Here is a 17,661-nt window from a genome sequence, read left to right as displayed (position 1 = left end):
TAGCACCGTGTCCTGTCATTGGTCGACAGATAAATGGCCGTAACTTGGGAACCGCTCGTCCAATTAATATCAAACCTTGAAAAGCACATCCGCGGGGCCCCAGCAATATTCTTGGCAAGTTTCAATCAGATTGGACCGTCGATCGTGCAAAAAGAATAAATAAATAAACATTAATTGTGACGTCATTCGTGATGTCATAGCACCGTGTCTTGTCATTGGTCGACAGATAAATGGCCGTAACTTGGGAACCGCTGGTCCGATCGATATCAAACCTCGAAAAGGCACAACCGCGGGTCCCCGGCAATATTCCTCGCAAGTTTCAATGAGATCGGACCGGCGGTCGTCGAGAAACGGCGGACACACACACACACACACACACACACACACACACACACACACACACACACACACACACACACACACACACACACACACACACACACACACACACACACACACACACACACACACACACATTGCTGGAATTATAGATACATTATCTCATATAATTTCACCGTTGTGTAACTACAGTTAGATTGGAACGGAATTGAACAGGTACATGAAGGTATGCACCGTTATTCCTCTAATCGAATGAACTTGTACAACTCCATTCCCATACAACGTCATGACTGGAGTGATAGACCAATCACTGGATTCAGGATAATCGTGGGTCCAGCACTGCTGAATTAGACTCGAAAGCTTTATGTCCATTGATGATTGATCCAGCCTTCCCTTATATCCTTTCCAACACCATCCGTGAGCCTCACACTCAAGTCATGGAATAACCACGGGATCCACGATTTCAGACATCCATCGATCCACGCATACAGCCATCCTCATAGTTGGCCCAATTGAAAACTTCACATCAGCGCGAAAAAAAATTGGCGGGGATTGGAACTGGGGACGATGAAATTGGGCTTCACGTGTGTCACCTTTTCTGCTGCATCTTCTGCGATGCCGACAATCCCGTCAGGACCCATTGTGCAGGTCTCGGGCCAGAGCGGGGGCGAGGAAGGGATGATGAGAAGGATCCAAGGGCTGGTACCGTTATCCCGAGATTTACCGGTTTACCTACCCCCGCCCGCCCAGTCTGGAGGCGCTCATCACACCCTGCCACGTCGAACAGCAAGAACAAGAACGCCCACCTCGCCACGGCACCGCCCACCTCGCCACCGCCCACCTCGCCACGGCACCGCTGACCGCTATCTGTATACCATAACACGACCCTCTTTACGCAGAGCACCGCCCTCTTTTTCGCATAGCACCGCCCTCTTTTCGCATAGCACCGCCCTCTTTTCGCATAGCACCGCCCTCTTTTCGCAGAGCACCGCCCTCTTTTCGCAGAGCACCGCCCTCTTTTCGCAGAGCACCGCCCTCTTCGCGTACAGCACCTCCCTCACAAACCGGATAGTACCGCCCACCAAAATACAATTCACATGTTCACCTTTTCAATGAATTACAAAGTTTTTCCAACAGACTTGTGGTTAAAAATCTAAAATGGAACAGATTATTTTACAAATACCTATGAAATGAACTAATAATCGAGTGACAGGAAATCAATTTACAAATCCGAAAACGACGGGGCAGCACGTCACAGGAAATGACGTCAATAGGAAGTAAATCTAATCTTGAATTTTATTTTAACCGATATAAATAAAATTAATATTTCCATCACATTTTTTTTAGAGATCGTTAAAAAAAAGTGTTTTCATATTCTCTTTATTGAATTAAATGATGGGCAGACATAAGATGGTGTACAGCGAGACGGTTGGATCGTTACTTCACAGCAGAAATTAGTGTTTAGAATTTGTAGATTAAGTTGATTTTGTTTGTGGAGTGAGTCTGCAGATAAGATGGAGCGAGGTGAGAGTGTCGCAAATGCAGGTAGAGGTGAGGGTGTAGCGGGAAGTGGTGAGTGCGGGTAGAGGTAGTGGTGAGTGCGAGTAGTGGTGGGGGTGCAGTGAGTGCGGGTAGTGGTGAGGGTGCAGTGAGTGCGGGTAGTGGTGAGGGTGCAGTGAATGCGGGTAGTGGTGAGGGTGCAGTGAGTGTGGGTAGTGGTGAGGGTGCAGTGAGTGCGGGTAATGGTGAGGGTGCGGGTAGTGCTGAGGGTGCAGTGAGTGCGGGTAGTGGTGAGGGTATAGTGAGGGTGCAGTGAGTGCGGGTAGTGGTGAGGGTGTAGTGAGTGCGGGTAGTGGTGAGGGTGCAGTGAGTGCGGGTAGTGGTGAGGGTGCAGTGAGTGTGGGTAGTGGTGAGGGTATAGTGAGGGTGCAGTGAGTGTGGGTAGTGGTGAGGGTATAGTGAGGGTGCAGTGAGTGCGGGTAGTGGTGAGGGTGCAGTGAGTGTGGGTAGTGGTGAGGGTGCAGTGAGTGTGGGTAGTGGTGAGGGTGCAGTGAGTGCGGGTAATGGTGAGGATGTAGTGAGTGCAGAGAGTGGTGAGTGCAGGTAGTGGTGAGTGCGGGTAGTGGTGGGGGGTAATGGTGAGGGTGTAGTGAGTATGGATAGTGGTGATGGTGCAGTGAATGCAGGTCGTGGTGAGGATGTAGTGGTGAGTGTGGGTAGTGGTTAGGGTGTTGTGAGTGTGGGTAGTGGTGAGGGTGTGGTGAGGGTATAGTGAGTGCGGGTAGTGGTGAGGATGCAGTGAGTGCGGGTAGTGGTGAGGGTGCAGTGAGTGTGGGTAGTGGTGAGGGTGCAGTGAGTGCGGGTAATGGTGAGGGTGCAGTGAGTGCGGGTAATGGTGAGGGTGCAGTGAGTGCGGGTAGTGCTGAGGGTGCAGTGAGTGCGGGTAGTGCTGAGGGTGCAGTGAGTGCGGGTAGTGCTGAGGATGTACAGTTCCTATGGAAAGTCTACACCCCCTTTTAAAATTTTCTTCTTTTGTTGCCTTATAGCCTGGAATTAAAGGCCCTGTCACACCTTGACGTTTTAGCCAGCGTATGCCGATGTAAGAAAAATTTGGCGAATACGCTGGCACACGTTGATTACGTTACGGGTAAGTTTTGTATACGTTAAGAGCACACTGAAGCACGCTGGCATACGTCGTAGTACGCCGAGCTCGTCCACAAATTTTAAGCATGCTCAAAATTTTCCGACCTGCTTGGCGTATGACTCACACGTTCCACATACGCTGGCCATAAGTTGTAAGCACGTTATGTGATCGTTGACACACGTCGACACACGTTACTTGTAAGTTACTCATAAGTCGAAACACGTCGAGGTAATGTCTGGCGTACCCGAAAGTTATTTCTAACCTATGAGTAACGTGCTTTGAACCTATGTGTAACATATCTCCAACGCATATTGACGTATGTAGATGTATTTAACGTCTTCCGGACGACCACAGAACTTACTGAACGTGTTACTAACTTACAGCTACCGTATAATGGCGTATTGGCAGCGTTTAGGGGAATTGGTATATAAAAATGGGGTTCACAGGAGGAACCCGTCAGTGTTCCAGACTCCATGTTTTTTTCTTTTTTCTTCGGCATGATGGTGATGTTGACACTTCGATTTCTAGTGCGGTTATGATTTAAATCGTTGAGTGGCAGCCTATTAATAGGCTACGCCACATGATCGTCGGCGATACGCTGCCGCGCTATGCATAAGTTAGACTATCATTGGGCATAGGTTGTGAACGCCGACAACACGCTAAACATTCGTTGGTATAAGTTATCGAAACGTTCTGTGTACGTTACTAATACGTTATGCATACGTCCAACTCGTTATGAATACGCCCAGAACTGAAAAAAACATCAATAGTTCAGCGTACGCCAGCGTTTTACATACATTTTGATACGTTGCCATATGCTGGCTAAAACGTTAAGGTGTGACAGGGCCCTAAACTGCATTAAACCAGACTTTTTCCACCTTTACTTACATATCATAACCCACAACTTCCAAAGTATGAAAACATAACCTTCACCTTCAGTGGTGGAGGTAATTAGCTCAGGTGTAGCCAATCACCTTCAAAATCTCACACCAAGTTAGTTGTCCTCCACCTACATTGAATTGTAGTGATTCTGATTATTTCAGAATAAAATCAGCTGTTCCCATAGGTTTCCTCTGCTGGGTGGTGCATTTCACAGCAAAGACTCAACCATGAGAGAGAAGGACCTTTCAAAACACCTCCAGGATAAAGTTGTGGAAAGGCATAGATCAGGGGATGGGTATAAAAAATATTTCAAAGGCCTTGAATGTCCCTTGGAGCACAGTTAAGCCAACCATTAAGAAGTGGAAGGCGTATGGTACCATCAAGACCCTGCCTAGATCAGGCCATCCTTCCGAACTGGATGACCAAGCAAGGAGGAGACTGATGAGAGAGGCCACCAAAGACCAATGGAAATTTGAAAGGGCTACAGGCATTTATGGCAAAGGCTGGTCACTGTGTGCATGTGACAACAATATTGAAATATCGTGTTATCTTTTTGCCCCATCTCTCAACATTTTTATCCTCCATCGCCTCTCTCCCGAGGAACATACCATCAATGGATGAGTTCGCTTTCCTGTTTGTTATAGATGCAAGGTTAAATCCAGTGATTGGAAACTTTTACCACATTTTAACTTCTCCTCTTTAAACATCCATTTTCGAGAGAGACGGAGTGTGATGTAACCAAGTTTGAATGTAAAATGTATATTCATGCATATTTAGGCTCCACCCATGTCTTTCCTCTTGTATATTTATGTGCATGGCGTCATTTCTTCTATGGGCGGGAATGCGGGAGCGACTCTTCCTGGTTTGGCGGGACATGCGGTTTTGTGGAAAAGGAACGGTATTTTACCGACGCATTTGTTGTGTTTCTAAAATAAAGAAGTGATTTAAAACTCTGCAAGTGTTGGTTGAACTGCCTGGAGCATTCTTATTGAAAAATCTGGACACGTAGCCTGTTGCAGGATATAGGGGTCGTTTGCAGCCACATAAGCAGAATGGCTGAGCGAAGTGGGCCTTTGTGAGCATATATGTATCTCTCTCTTCCCAGTGGTCACTCCTGACAATTCACCAGTCATCACGTAGTTTTTCAGAGGGATTTGAATCCAACAGCATTTGAACCCACAATCACAGGCTCAGACAAGACCATGTTAAGACCAAATGCCTCCATACAAGGAGAACTATTGGTTCACGAGTCAGTAAGTGACCACTACATTTGTTATGGGTGTGTGTCTGTCTGTCTGTCCCGAGCATAGCTCCGTGGGTTTTGATCCGATCTTGATAAAATTTGGGTGGGAGGTTTATATCATGATCTAGTCGTGTTTTCCTGAGAATGGGCGTGCTGCGCCCATTATGGGCGGAGCCATGCCCAAAAAGCGTGTTTTTAGGGAATAGCTGATTTCAAGTTACATCTTCTCCGAGGGGGTTTGTTGAATCTGGCAGGGGTTTCTGTATTTGTTTAGCCCAATGGCACCTGCATAGCCCCACAGAGCTCGATTTTTCATTTTCGTCCCAAGGTCAAGGTCACAAGGTCACGAACTTAGAAAATGTCAAAAAAATCAATAAATTGGGCATCGAGCTCCGAGGGTTTTCAACTGTTTCGAATGAAAGTTGTATGCAAGTTGTGCTCTTTGAGTACTACAACTTCCATCATTTACGTTTTTCCCGATTCCCACCAATTTGCCCGTGGCGTCCCCTCGAAGGTCAAAAAATAAAAAAAGGCGAACCGTGTACATTGCTCGTGAATCATCGCCGTCTCCAGACTTGTCAGTACTTAAAATCATCCAGCCAGTCTCTGATAAAGAAAACTCAAGGACTGAACACAACTCCACCTTTAATGTCAAACGATGGAATACAGCACTAAATAAGAACACATGACACCAGAAAATTGAAACTATTCACGTTTCAGCAATTTTTGCCATCAAATCCAAAACATATAAATAATTAAATAAAATGTCTCAGCACAATGCAGGTCTGAACGCGTAAAGCACAAGAGATAAAGTCTCCATTCTGGCTCAGAAGATGAAAATGCCATTCCAGGTACCGTACCATAATCGTACCATAATGAGTTGTAAAAGGAGAATAAAAAGGTGCTGAAACATCTTACAAACTCTTTTAAGGTTGGTGATCGGTGGGCGCAAGCACGAGAACATCAACACTAGAACGAGAGCTATCAAGGGATGGAGATTTTTCAATACCATGCAGAGCTATTACAATCGAAATAATAATCAAACATTCTCCCAGAAATAATGATAAACGATTGAGCCATTCCTCTATGGGTTCAGCTTTACATTGCATACAGTAACAACCACAACCAATCCTCAACAGATCTGCTGCTTCTTATCGTGCTAACCATCTTATGAAGTCAGATCATCAATGGGTTCAAACATTTGCAAGGTCTTGTGAGCCAGGTCACCTTTTGTATCTCCTCACCTCAACATTTCTAATAGAAACAACTTAAACAGCATGTCAGATTTCTAATCCACAAAACCCCAGCATTTCCAAATGACTGATGTGCAGATTATTCAGTTTCAGGAGGTCACATAGTGCAAAGTCACAGTGAAGCTTGGTGGCACCGTTTGGGACCCAAAGGGTGACCCTGTGATTGTTGGCTGCAAGCTGCGAGCATCACGTCTCCCCAGGAAATGCACACAAATTTGTTGATGCACCTGTGTTTGGGAATGCTGGCATGCTGGTGTAAACTGCATATGTTTACAGGGCTGGGGAAAAGCATAAGCACCTGTCATACAGTCTTTCTGGAAGTGAGTACCCTCACAATGCAACCCATACCACCCACAGTCAGCACCTGGAGGAAAAAAATCCACAAAGATTTTGGATGGGAAAGATTTGTGGATGGGGGAGAGGGGGCAGGTAAAATTAGAGGACTGTTGAGTACATGTTTGTTGTGAAGGTGTTAATGGTAGTTCATGCCAAAATTGTGCTTTTTAAACAACCTTCAAAATTAACTTGGTAAAAGGTTTGCACTTTGACATAATTTCAGTGCACCATTAGGTGCAGAACCAGAAGAGATTTCTGAGTCACAGCCATTCACTAATCAAGTACAACCATGAGTGACACGTGACAAGTTGAGCAGATGTGAGTGGCACGTGACAAGTGGAGCAGATGTGAGTGGCACGTGACAAGTGGAGCAGATGTGAGTGGCACGTGACAAGTTGAGCAGATGTGAGTGACACGTGACAAGTGCAGCAACGTGACATGACAAGTACAGTAATGTGACAAGTGCAGCAACCTGACACCATATAGGTACAGTAATGTGATACATGATGTATGTGCAGTAATCCGACACATGAAATAGGTACTGTGACACATGACATAGGTACAGTGATGTGACAAATGACAAGTGCAGTAAGGTGCCATGACACAAACAAAGTCATGTGATACAAGTACAGCATGTGACAGGTGACAAAGAAGTACAGTAACATGACATACGATTGGGTGCCTGACGTACACAGTGCTTAATCTTCCTGTTATAGCATTACTAAAGTGTGTTCATATTTCGGGGAAATCAGTAATGACTTCTATTTATTCAATTCCCTTTATATGGGGTGAGGCCGAATGGTACCAAGCTGCTGCTGTAACACATTTTGCACAATACTCCTCCACTGCCCTATATCCTCAGCCAACTCTCTTCACTCTCCCACCATCCCCACTTTACTGACAACCCTCCTCACACAATTTTCCAATCTCAGCCAAGGTCTACCTATTTTCTTCCTACCTTGCTCCCTCAACCCATCCATTTTATTTGCCTTTCTCTGTTCCTCCATCCATACCATATGCCCAGCCCACCTCAGCTGGCTCTTTACCAACCCTTCTGCAAGCTCATCATTACATCAATCTCCTCTCTCAGTTCATTGCTCCTTCGATCCACCCTCTTCACTCCAGCTGTCCTCTTGGCCCATTTGTTTTCACAGACTTGCAGCCTGTGTTGTTGCTTCTCTGCCAGTGCCGCCATCGCCAGACCGTAAAGGTAGGCCGGCATTACATCAGACCCCAGAACTTTCACTTTTTTTTGATATTTTCCTGTCCAGCATGAGTCTCTTCCTCTTCCTCTAACCTTGATCTTCTTTATCCCCTTCCATACCTCCTCCTTCTCAAAGACTTCCTTTGCTACTTCATCTGTCCACCACACCTGATTTATATTCCTTGACATTGTACCTTTTCTTGATGTTCTTCCACAATTATTTTCTGCAATCCTACTATAGTAAACAAGTAATAAAACTTTTTTTTTTAACGCAAAAGGATGTAGGGATGTTATTCCAAAAAGTATGTAAACAAGGTTGGGATGGTTACAATAAATAATCATGTGAAACCAGGTTCATAGTTTAAACCAAGTTCGTAGCTTAAACTAATTTTGAGTAAGTCTGTCAGAAAAGAATAATAATCATACTACAACATGCAATTTGGTGTCTGTCTGTCTGACCGTGCTACATTCAGTCGCTACTTCTGCAATCTCAACCAAACTTGACAGGAGGACTATGGGTCACATGATGGAGGTTGTCGCGACTTCATTTGCCCCCTTTCCCAAGGGGGTTTCCACCTTTGGCAAAATCCTTGTTATATATCCGTGTTAAGATAGCTAATCGTGGCGTTTTTCCAAAACTTTAAAAGCTGATTTTCGAAATCCGATTCCATATTTAATGATCGGAACTCATGGCCTAAATAATTATGTCGAAATCTCAAGTGAAATCAGAAATTTTTGAGAAACAAGCAATTTTTTTCTAACCTGATAGAATTAAGTAATAGGCTCCGTGGAATGTGGGGTAAAATTGCTCCAAACAGAAGTGCTATATTCACAATCACCATGATTTCCAAATAACTTAATTTATAGTGTGAAAAAGACCCAAAGTGACTATTATTCGCATCATCAAATATCGAAAGGTTGCAGCCCATCAGTGTCACAGGTGTTCTGAGGGTAACCATGTTTGTGGAGGTCCCAGGCTTCAAGCCTTCTGGCCTATAGTGTAATTCCTTCATGGCCCAGTGGAATTGGAATATATTCAAGCTATATAAACACGATGCATTATATATGCACATAAGCAATAACCATGTTTTTGGTTCATTACATAACCCAAGTTGTTTTTTGTGAGGCACCAAGTAATCAAGCCAGCATTCTGTGCCTAAACACCGCCTGTGTTACGTCTTTTTTATTTTGAGAGAAATTGAGGCTGTGTTTATACACTGTATGCTTGTGCATTTTCCATTTACGCTTGAAGCACATCAAAGAAATCCTACCTAACATTTTGACCCGTTCCCGTTTCTCATTCCCTTATCGCAAATGTTGATCTCCGGGCCGTATTTATAGTATGACCGGTAGAAATGTATTTCAGACATTATTATGCTTCCATCTTTACTGTTGTTCTTTGCAGATTCATTTTGATGAAACAGTATGAATCATAATTAACGCTCCACCACATGTCTCCCTTCCCCTCGCCTCATGCTTACCACATCCTAGACCCCTTCCCACCTCCTTCCAAACCCCCCACCTCCTTCCAAGCCCCCTCCATCCCCATAAAACTCTGGATATTTATAAGCATTACCGCTAAAATGCAATAAGCTCTTGAATCTCTTAACCTGAACCGAACATCAACATTTAAACTGTGGAATTGAAGTTAGCAGCAGTTCCGACTGCTATAAAAGTGTTCAGTAGTCCAATTCAAACGTTGTTTGATACTCCGGATGTCTCTGGACGCTGTTTAGTATGACCCAGCCAGCCAGCCGTTCCTTATCAACCGTTTTGTTGGTTTGCTTGCTTGAATGCTTAACAGTGGTGGGCAGATCGATTCCATAATACTCAATTCCAACCATGGAATCAAAAATAATTGAGTCGTGAACTGGAATCGACGTCAATTCAGAGTCATTCTGACTTCATAGAAAGAAACGTTTTTTGTTTTTGTTTGGGGAAATTTTTTTCATTCCTGTTGGGCATGTTCCAGTCATACATGGCCTGGTAATGGATTAATTGAAAAGTAAAACGCCCCTGGGGCATCCATCCCATTTGCAATATAGCAACAAAAGCAAGTCACTTGCAAAATAACACGCCCAAGGGCGTGTTCCTTTTTAATGAATATCAAGGCATTTAGAGTTGGCCGGTAAAGTGTGCTGATTGCTTTGCTGATGGACGAGTGGGCAATACATCGACTGATAAAGTTTTGATCCCCTCCCCTCCCCCAACTAGTATTCCCATTAGCAGTGCAATGGGTGGTATTTGCCAGTAGTAATAATAATAATAATAATAATAATAATAATAATAATAATAATAATGACAAACAGGCACTTTTGGGTCTCTCATTTTTCAAGTTCAATGATGATGTCCCAAAGATTTAGAGATTTATTAGTTTTATCTTGGTAGATTTTTAAAGATTTATGTTGTATTGAGCCAATGGAATGTCCGGGCCATCCCAACATAAGAAGTCTACCGACTTCTTGATAAGGCAATTCTGTGTATGTATGCATGTATGTATGTATGTATCTTAAAATCATAGAAAACTAGAACGGTATTCGGCAACGTCGCAACGTCGACCGGTATGCCTCCACCCTAATTATTACATCATTATACATGCTTGTAACAAGTTTGATTTAAATCCCTTCAGCTGCTCTCAATTATCACATTTTTACCTGACATGACCTCTGACCTTTGACCTTTGACATCAAAATCTAATCAGTTTATGTTTGCATCATAATATATGCTTACACCAAGTTTGCTCAAAATCCCATCATTGGTTCACAAGTTGGTGCAGTTTGAGAAATTTTACCTGAAGGGACCTCGACCTTGACCCCATAATCTAAAACATTTATTTTTATATATACTTCCACCAAGTTTGACTTCAGCTGTTCTTAAGTTATCGCGGTAATGAAAACCTATCGTGGAAGGATGCATGCACAGACAGACAACCGGAAAACATAATGCCTCCGGTGATTTCTGCTGCCGAGGCATAAAGAAAGGGAGGGATGGGTTGATCTCCACCAAAGTTTGCATATCTGTTGGTAGTTCCCAGGGTCAGGCATAACAAAAAAAAACTCTTCCCCCCCCCCCACTGCAAGGTGGGGGGGGCAGACAACTTACAATTTTCACCTGTACATATGCCACAATGCAAGTGGTTTACAGACCCCTGCTGCAGACAGGGGGGGGGGGCGTATTATTAGCCACAGTAAATATATTTTCCTCACCTCCCCCACCATCGCCCCTACCTTCACCCCCCCCCCCCTTTCAGACTGCTCCTGAAGGGAACAGGTGTTTCTAGCTCCCTAACCATCTCTCTGTACTTATTCCACTCTTCTTCCAAGCCCTCAGTTTCCTCATACTTTGCCTTCACCCACTGCTTGTACTTTACAGCAACATTATCTTTGCATTTTCACCACTTGATAGCCTTCTGGCCTACACTCTCACCTTCCTACCTCTTCTGCATGTGTACAAGAACACCACAGGCTTGTGCTAGGTTGTGACATTCTCTCCTGCCACAGCCTTGTAGTCCTTGGTCCTCCACAGCTGTTGCTTCCCAACTATCAACAAATCCAATTCCGTTTTCTGCTGTCCACTCCTGAACGTGATCTGTGGCTCCCTCGCTTCTGAAAGAATGAACCAGCTATGGCTAAACCCTTTCTCGGCACCATTTCCTCCAGATCTTTACCCCATCTATTCCACATTCCGCATCTGAATCGAACAATGCATTCCTTGGATAGTTTGGGACGTCATGTTCACTCAGCAGTGCTGCCAGGGCTGATCTAAAGTGTGTTAATGTTTTGGGAAAAATCACCGACAACTACAAACAAAAACTAAAATAATAATTAGACCACATTTAATATGAAATAAAATCTGAACGAACAAATGTACACAAACGGATATATCAACACAATTTATGTGTAATCTCAACCATGAGCCTTAGACACTTTAGAAACATAACAGTACAGATTATCATACAACGAGTTTATAAATGTGTAAAAGTCTGTTCTAATGTCATTCATAGGGAAAGGAAGTGCAATGGGGACAGCCAGCCCAAAGGGTTGGTAGTTATAGTGCTCAGCACTCCTTGGTTCGAGCGGTACCAATAAAGCTGTGTTCTGTAATCGGTAGGGACTCTGTTAAACGTGTGAACGATTGGCTACTTGTGGAAACTTTTACCGCTGTACACATGAGTCACACTCCCTGTCCAGTTATGGTCCGAGTGTAAAACATGGAAAACCCTAAACAGTCCACTTAATAATAAATCATGTGTGGGTGATGCCAATTCCCCTTCATCTATGCCAGTGCTCTGTTTTATCTGTTGGTCTCATCACACTACCCCATTCTTACGAAGTACCTTTTCATGCCACTGCAAGAGGGCAGCACTACTGTGCTCACTTGGTTGTTCAAACCCTCGATATATGTACTTCATGAGCAGATCTATACCAGGAGGGTCCAAGGATCGCACAGCCCGGTCCATGTCGCTCCCACGACTTGCAGTCAACACTCGCAGAACGACTTGTAATGCACGTTCCTGTGAGGCATGTATATATAGAGTGAAACAGAAATAACTAGATTTTTTAAATTATTTGACAACAGAATTACGGTACATAAACTGGCTTAATATTGTGTGCAAAATAATCGAACAACTTTTAATTTGAACACGTATTATAGAAATCGATAAATAAAAAACACGCTAATTATTAATGTGACAAAGGTTATATTGTACAGTATATTTCAAAATAAAAAAAAGTATTGTCCTTTCTGTTTCACCTTGTATATGCAAACTTCATGTCAAGAGTACATTTTTGGGGATAATTATGGAGCACATGCATGGGGGTAAGTATAACACCCTGCCATAAGAAAACATCACGGCACGGGGGTAATTTTAAAACACCTCAATCTTTCATCTTTCAATCTTGGCCAATCTCACACTTCTCACTATCTCTCTCCGAAAGAACCACTTTGCAAAACCCTCCGTCAACTACCTTCTAAAAGAGGAACCCAAACGCAATTTTTTTTCTTCTAAAAACCATTGAGAATCATGAATCACGGTCTAATTTGAAGGGAAAAAAACTGAATTTTTTTTTGCCAATCACAAAGTGTTGCAAAAAGCCCGAGAGTGTTGATTTTTGATTTCGCCAGTGGCGTTACATTATGAACTCACCTTGATACAAACGGTGGCTTGCATGGAGAAACGGTGCATGTCAAGCTCGGATTCCGATACCGATTCCACCCTCAATAGAAACACTGAAGGTTCTCAGAATGTTGAAAGCGATCAGTGGGATTTTGAAGGAAAGGTTGGAGACAAAATTCGTAATAGAAATGCTTTTGGGGGGATTGTGGAGCTGTATTGTTTTGAGCCTTGTGCAAGTGATTCAGAGGAAGAAGGTGGAAGTGTAAATGAAGGTGAAAAGGGGGAAGTGGTGATGGGGATAGGGGGGATGGTGGAGGAGGGGGGGTGGTGTTGGGGATAGGGGGACCCTGAAGGTTTTAGTGTCATTGGTCAAATCCCCTCAGAGTAGATGATAATACATACATACATTCTCTCCACTATAAATAAACGGTGGTTCACTTGATTTGTTGAAATTTGTGTTGATAAAAGATAATTATCTTCAGATGCTTTTGTGGTAACTGCCAGGCAATGGCAACAGGTGTTTGATTCACCGCTCAAATTGTCCATATACATGTGTTGGTCGATGGATGGAGATCGAATTTCAGTTTTGAGCGACAGCTGTTTCTTCCTCTTCATTGTGGGGATGGCATCCTCTCTCAATCATAGCAGATAATCACAGGATGTTTTTTCTTTTTTTGTGTACATTGTCAAGGTTCGTATAACAGCTAACAGAACGCACAGCAAGGGGGGCATGAGACAAGAGGGGTGGGAGAGGGAAGGACAAAACAGTGGGGGAAAAGAGACATTAGGTCTGTCATACCGGAGGAGGGAGTAACCAGGGAGAGATACGAGGGAGTCAGAGACGTCTCGAGGGAGGAAAGTTTCTGTTTAGGCAGATTATATCTGGTTTGTCAGTGGCAACCTGTATGGAAAGATCGGTAAGGTTTGAGTGAAGGCCACGGATATTTGAGGTCCACATTGTTAATGAAGAGGAAGGGGAGGGGGCTTTGGGTGCAAGAGATGGGAGGAGAGGGGGAGGGTAGGACAAGGGAGGAGGGGGGGGAGGTAAGGAGAGTTGTTGAAAGAGTGTGGGAGATTGCAGAATAGCTCGGGGAGGGGGCTGAATGAGGAGGATAAAAGGCTCTGTGGTACTGGGGGAGAAGGGGGCAAGAGAGGAGGCAGAAGGCAGTTGAGGATTTGAGGATTTGAGGAGGTGGAGTGATGAGATGGAGGTGAGAGGGAAGGGGAAGGAGGCAGCTTTGTGGATGAGAGGGGGGGGCAACTTTGAGAAGGGTGAGTGAGGGGGTGAATGGTGGGAGAAGGTTGAGTGGGGAGAGTTGATGGAGAAAGGTGAGGGGGGGGAGTTTTTGAGAAAGGTGAGAGGGAAGCTTGCAGGGAGAAGAATATGATGGTTGCTTTGAGAGGGAAGGGTGAGAGGGGTGAATTGGCACTGCAGATGTAAAAAAAAAATGGTTCATGGAAAGCGAACAAGCATAGCGAAACCGGAGAGGAGACGGTAGAAGATGGAAAGGCCACCGACCTGCCTGCGGTGAGAGAGTGAGAGGCCCAAAGACTCAGCCTCACTTCATCATTTCTGTTGTTTAACAGTGCTCTGTAAAATGTTCCGAACACAAACGCAAACATTTTGTAGGCCCGATCCACACATTGCCCCATTTCTGGCAAACTTAGGGTCTTTCAGCGATTGGCGTAGCATGAAACCATCTCGGTTTGTATTACAACAATCGCCAAGGACGCATCGACTCGGCATATTTGTGGAAATTCTCAAATTATTCGCTGTTTGAATTAAATTGTACCACAATGTAACCCAGAGACAGTACGAATATGACGATCTGCTTCCTGATGCGACATCACGGATGAAGAAGAAGACGATTTAGACTTCTAATCGCAAATTTACCTACTTTACAAATCGGAAATCGGAAAAAAAGACACATCGTATCTACTTTGCAGGGAATCAAGTGATAGATCAGTGTTGAGGTGGTCCGAGCATTTGAGTTTCCATTTGACAAGCCACTTGAAAAATTTCAGTCACTCAAACTCTTGCGTCGCTCCATCATCAGCCATGATCTTTCTTAGGCAAACCGTTTTCCCAAGTTGGCCACCAAAGCCAGTCACTGACTGGGCATCCTTTATCATGCAAAGTCTTTCCCTGAAACACCTGAACTTGTATCTACCTACAAGGCCTTCATGGAATGCTGTACTGCTCTACTCTCTGGGTTGGCACCCCTGCCTCACATCTTACTCAGCTTGGTGTCGTAGAAACCAAGACCTTCAATTCATTGGAATCTCTCATGACGAAGTGAAGTCTCTGGGCATTTCACTTACAAATCGCCACTTTCCACCGACTATGACGTCACTTCATAAGGTAGTGGATGACATTTAAACTGGTGGAGAGGAAACATGGCTGTACTATTACTTTTATTTCCACAAATTCCTAAACCTGCAATCACTCAGCATTCACACTAAGCATGAAGACCTCACTCGGCATTTGCCTTCTCCTTCGTCCTCTCGAAGTGATACCCATGGCTCTGGAAGCTCACATAATTCAGCCTCATGAGCTGGATAATCGGGCTGACCGCCAAGGTAGGGCCGCATCCTCTCTCAGCCACTTGATGCACAATACTGTACAGTACAAGAGAGGTTCAATTTGGACCAGCTCTGTCATCCGGAGCCAACTTTTACAAAACCAAACCTTAACAGCTTCGTTCTTTGTGTTGAGTGGTGGGTTGTGTAGCGCAGCATGTAGAGCTCCCACCAGGTCTCCCATGGCAGAGAATGGTCAAGGATATTTACATTATTGAGGTCTTGTAAACAATGCAGAAACAAGGATGTGTGTAAAGTGAATATCCACCAAGCTTCAATGGAATTAATTAATTAATTAATTGAGATCTGTTCCTTCCTTTCTTGTGCTTCTCACCCGATATGTCTCAGGACAGCATACACACACACACACACACACACACACACACACACACACACACACACACACACACACACACACATACACACACCACCACCATCACCACTAACACTAACAGAGACTTCACACATACACACACACATCACCACCACCACCACCACCACCACCCACACCACTAACACTAACAGAGACCTCACACACACACGCACGCACACACACACACACACACACACACACACACACACACACACACACACACACACACACACACACACACACACACACACACACACACCTAACACGAACAGAGACCTCACACACGCACACATCACAATCACCACCACCCACATCCTACACACCACTAACACTAATAGACACCTCTCATACACATACACACACACACACACACACACACACACACACACACACACACACACACACACACACACCACTAAGCCTAACAGACCTCTCTCATACACATACACACACACACACACACACGACGAACGCTGACACACACACACCACTATCCCTACGAGACACGTCTCGTAGACACACACACCACTAACCCTAACAGACAGCTCTCATACACACACACACACACACACACACACACACACACACACACACACACACAACTAACCCTAACAGACACCTCTCATACACACACACACACACACACACACACACACACACATACACACACACACACACACACACAAACACACACACCACATACCCTAACAGACACCTCTCTCTCTCTCTCTCTCTCTCTCTCACACACACATACACACACACACACACACACACACACACACACACACACACACACACACACACAATCACTAACCCCAACAGACACCTCTCTCTCACACACACACACACACACACACACACACACACACACACACACACACACACACACACACACACACACACACACACACACACACACACCAATAACACTAACAGAGATCTCACACACACACACCACTAACACCAACAGAGACCACACACACACACACACACACACACACCACTAACACTAACAGAGACCACACACACACACCACTAACACTAACAGAAACTACACACACACACACCACACACATACACACCACTAACACTAACAGAGACCACACACACACACTTACCACTAACAGAGACCTCACACACACACACACATACACAACTAACACTAACAGAGACCTCACACACACACACACTCACCACTAACAGAGACCTCACACACACACACATACACCACGAACACCAACAGCCACCACACACACACACAGGTACACCACTAGCACTAGCAGAGACCACACACACACACACACACACACACACACACACACACACACACACACACACACACACACACACACACACCACTAACACTAACAGAAACCACACACACACACACACACCACTAACACTAACAGAAACCACACACACACCACTAACACTAACAGAAACCACACACACACACCACTAACACTAACAGAAACCACACACACACACCACTAACACTACCAGAAACCACACACACACCACTAACACTAACAGAAACCACACACACACCACTAACACTAACAGAAACCACACACACACCACTAACACTAACAGAAACCACACACACACCACTAACACTAACAGAAACCACACACACACACCACTAACACTAACAGAAACCACACACACACACCACTAACACTAACAGAAAC

The 17,661-nt window shown here is 44.5% G+C and overlaps 2 protein-coding genes across 4 annotated transcripts in view; both read right to left on the bottom strand.

Annotated features, from left to right (window-relative positions):
• Nucleotides 1–1,227, bottom strand: part of LOC147026634 (surfeit locus protein 4-like) — a 28,865-nt gene extending 27,638 nt beyond the window's left edge. Inside the window, exon 1 of one of the 2 annotated variants that reach the window (XM_085882272.1) lies at nt 933–1,227. In XM_085882272.1, the coding sequence (XP_085738398.1) occupies nt 933–980 (48 nt within the window). In that variant the 5' untranslated portion in view covers nt 981–1,227. The remainder of the gene's footprint in view (nt 1–932) is intronic. The other variant, XM_085882273.1, reaches the window with a different exon arrangement.
• Nucleotides 1,228–5,736: 4,509 nt separating this feature from the next.
• The window catches only part of ARPC5L (actin related protein 2/3 complex subunit 5 like), a 13,023-nt gene continuing 1,098 nt past the window's right edge, over nt 5,737–17,661 (bottom strand). Inside the window, exons 2-4 of one of the 2 annotated variants that reach the window (XM_085882270.1) lie at nt 15,707–15,779; nt 12,238–12,414; nt 5,737–6,725 (exon numbers count right to left, since the gene is read on the bottom strand). In XM_085882270.1, the coding sequence (XP_085738396.1) occupies nt 6,663–6,725; nt 12,238–12,414; nt 15,707–15,779 (313 nt within the window). In that variant the 3' untranslated portion in view covers nt 5,737–6,662. The remainder of the gene's footprint in view (nt 6,726–12,237; nt 12,415–15,706; nt 15,780–17,661) is intronic. The other variant, XM_085882271.1, reaches the window with a different exon arrangement.

This window comes from Eptatretus burgeri, chromosome 5 (assembly GCF_056783735.1).
Source record: "Eptatretus burgeri isolate ZD-2024b chromosome 5, Ebu_testis_v1, whole genome shotgun sequence".
Classification (NCBI taxonomy): domain Eukaryota; kingdom Metazoa; phylum Chordata; class Myxini; order Myxiniformes; family Myxinidae; genus Eptatretus; species Eptatretus burgeri.
This window is presented reverse-complemented; position numbering and strand designations above follow the sequence as displayed.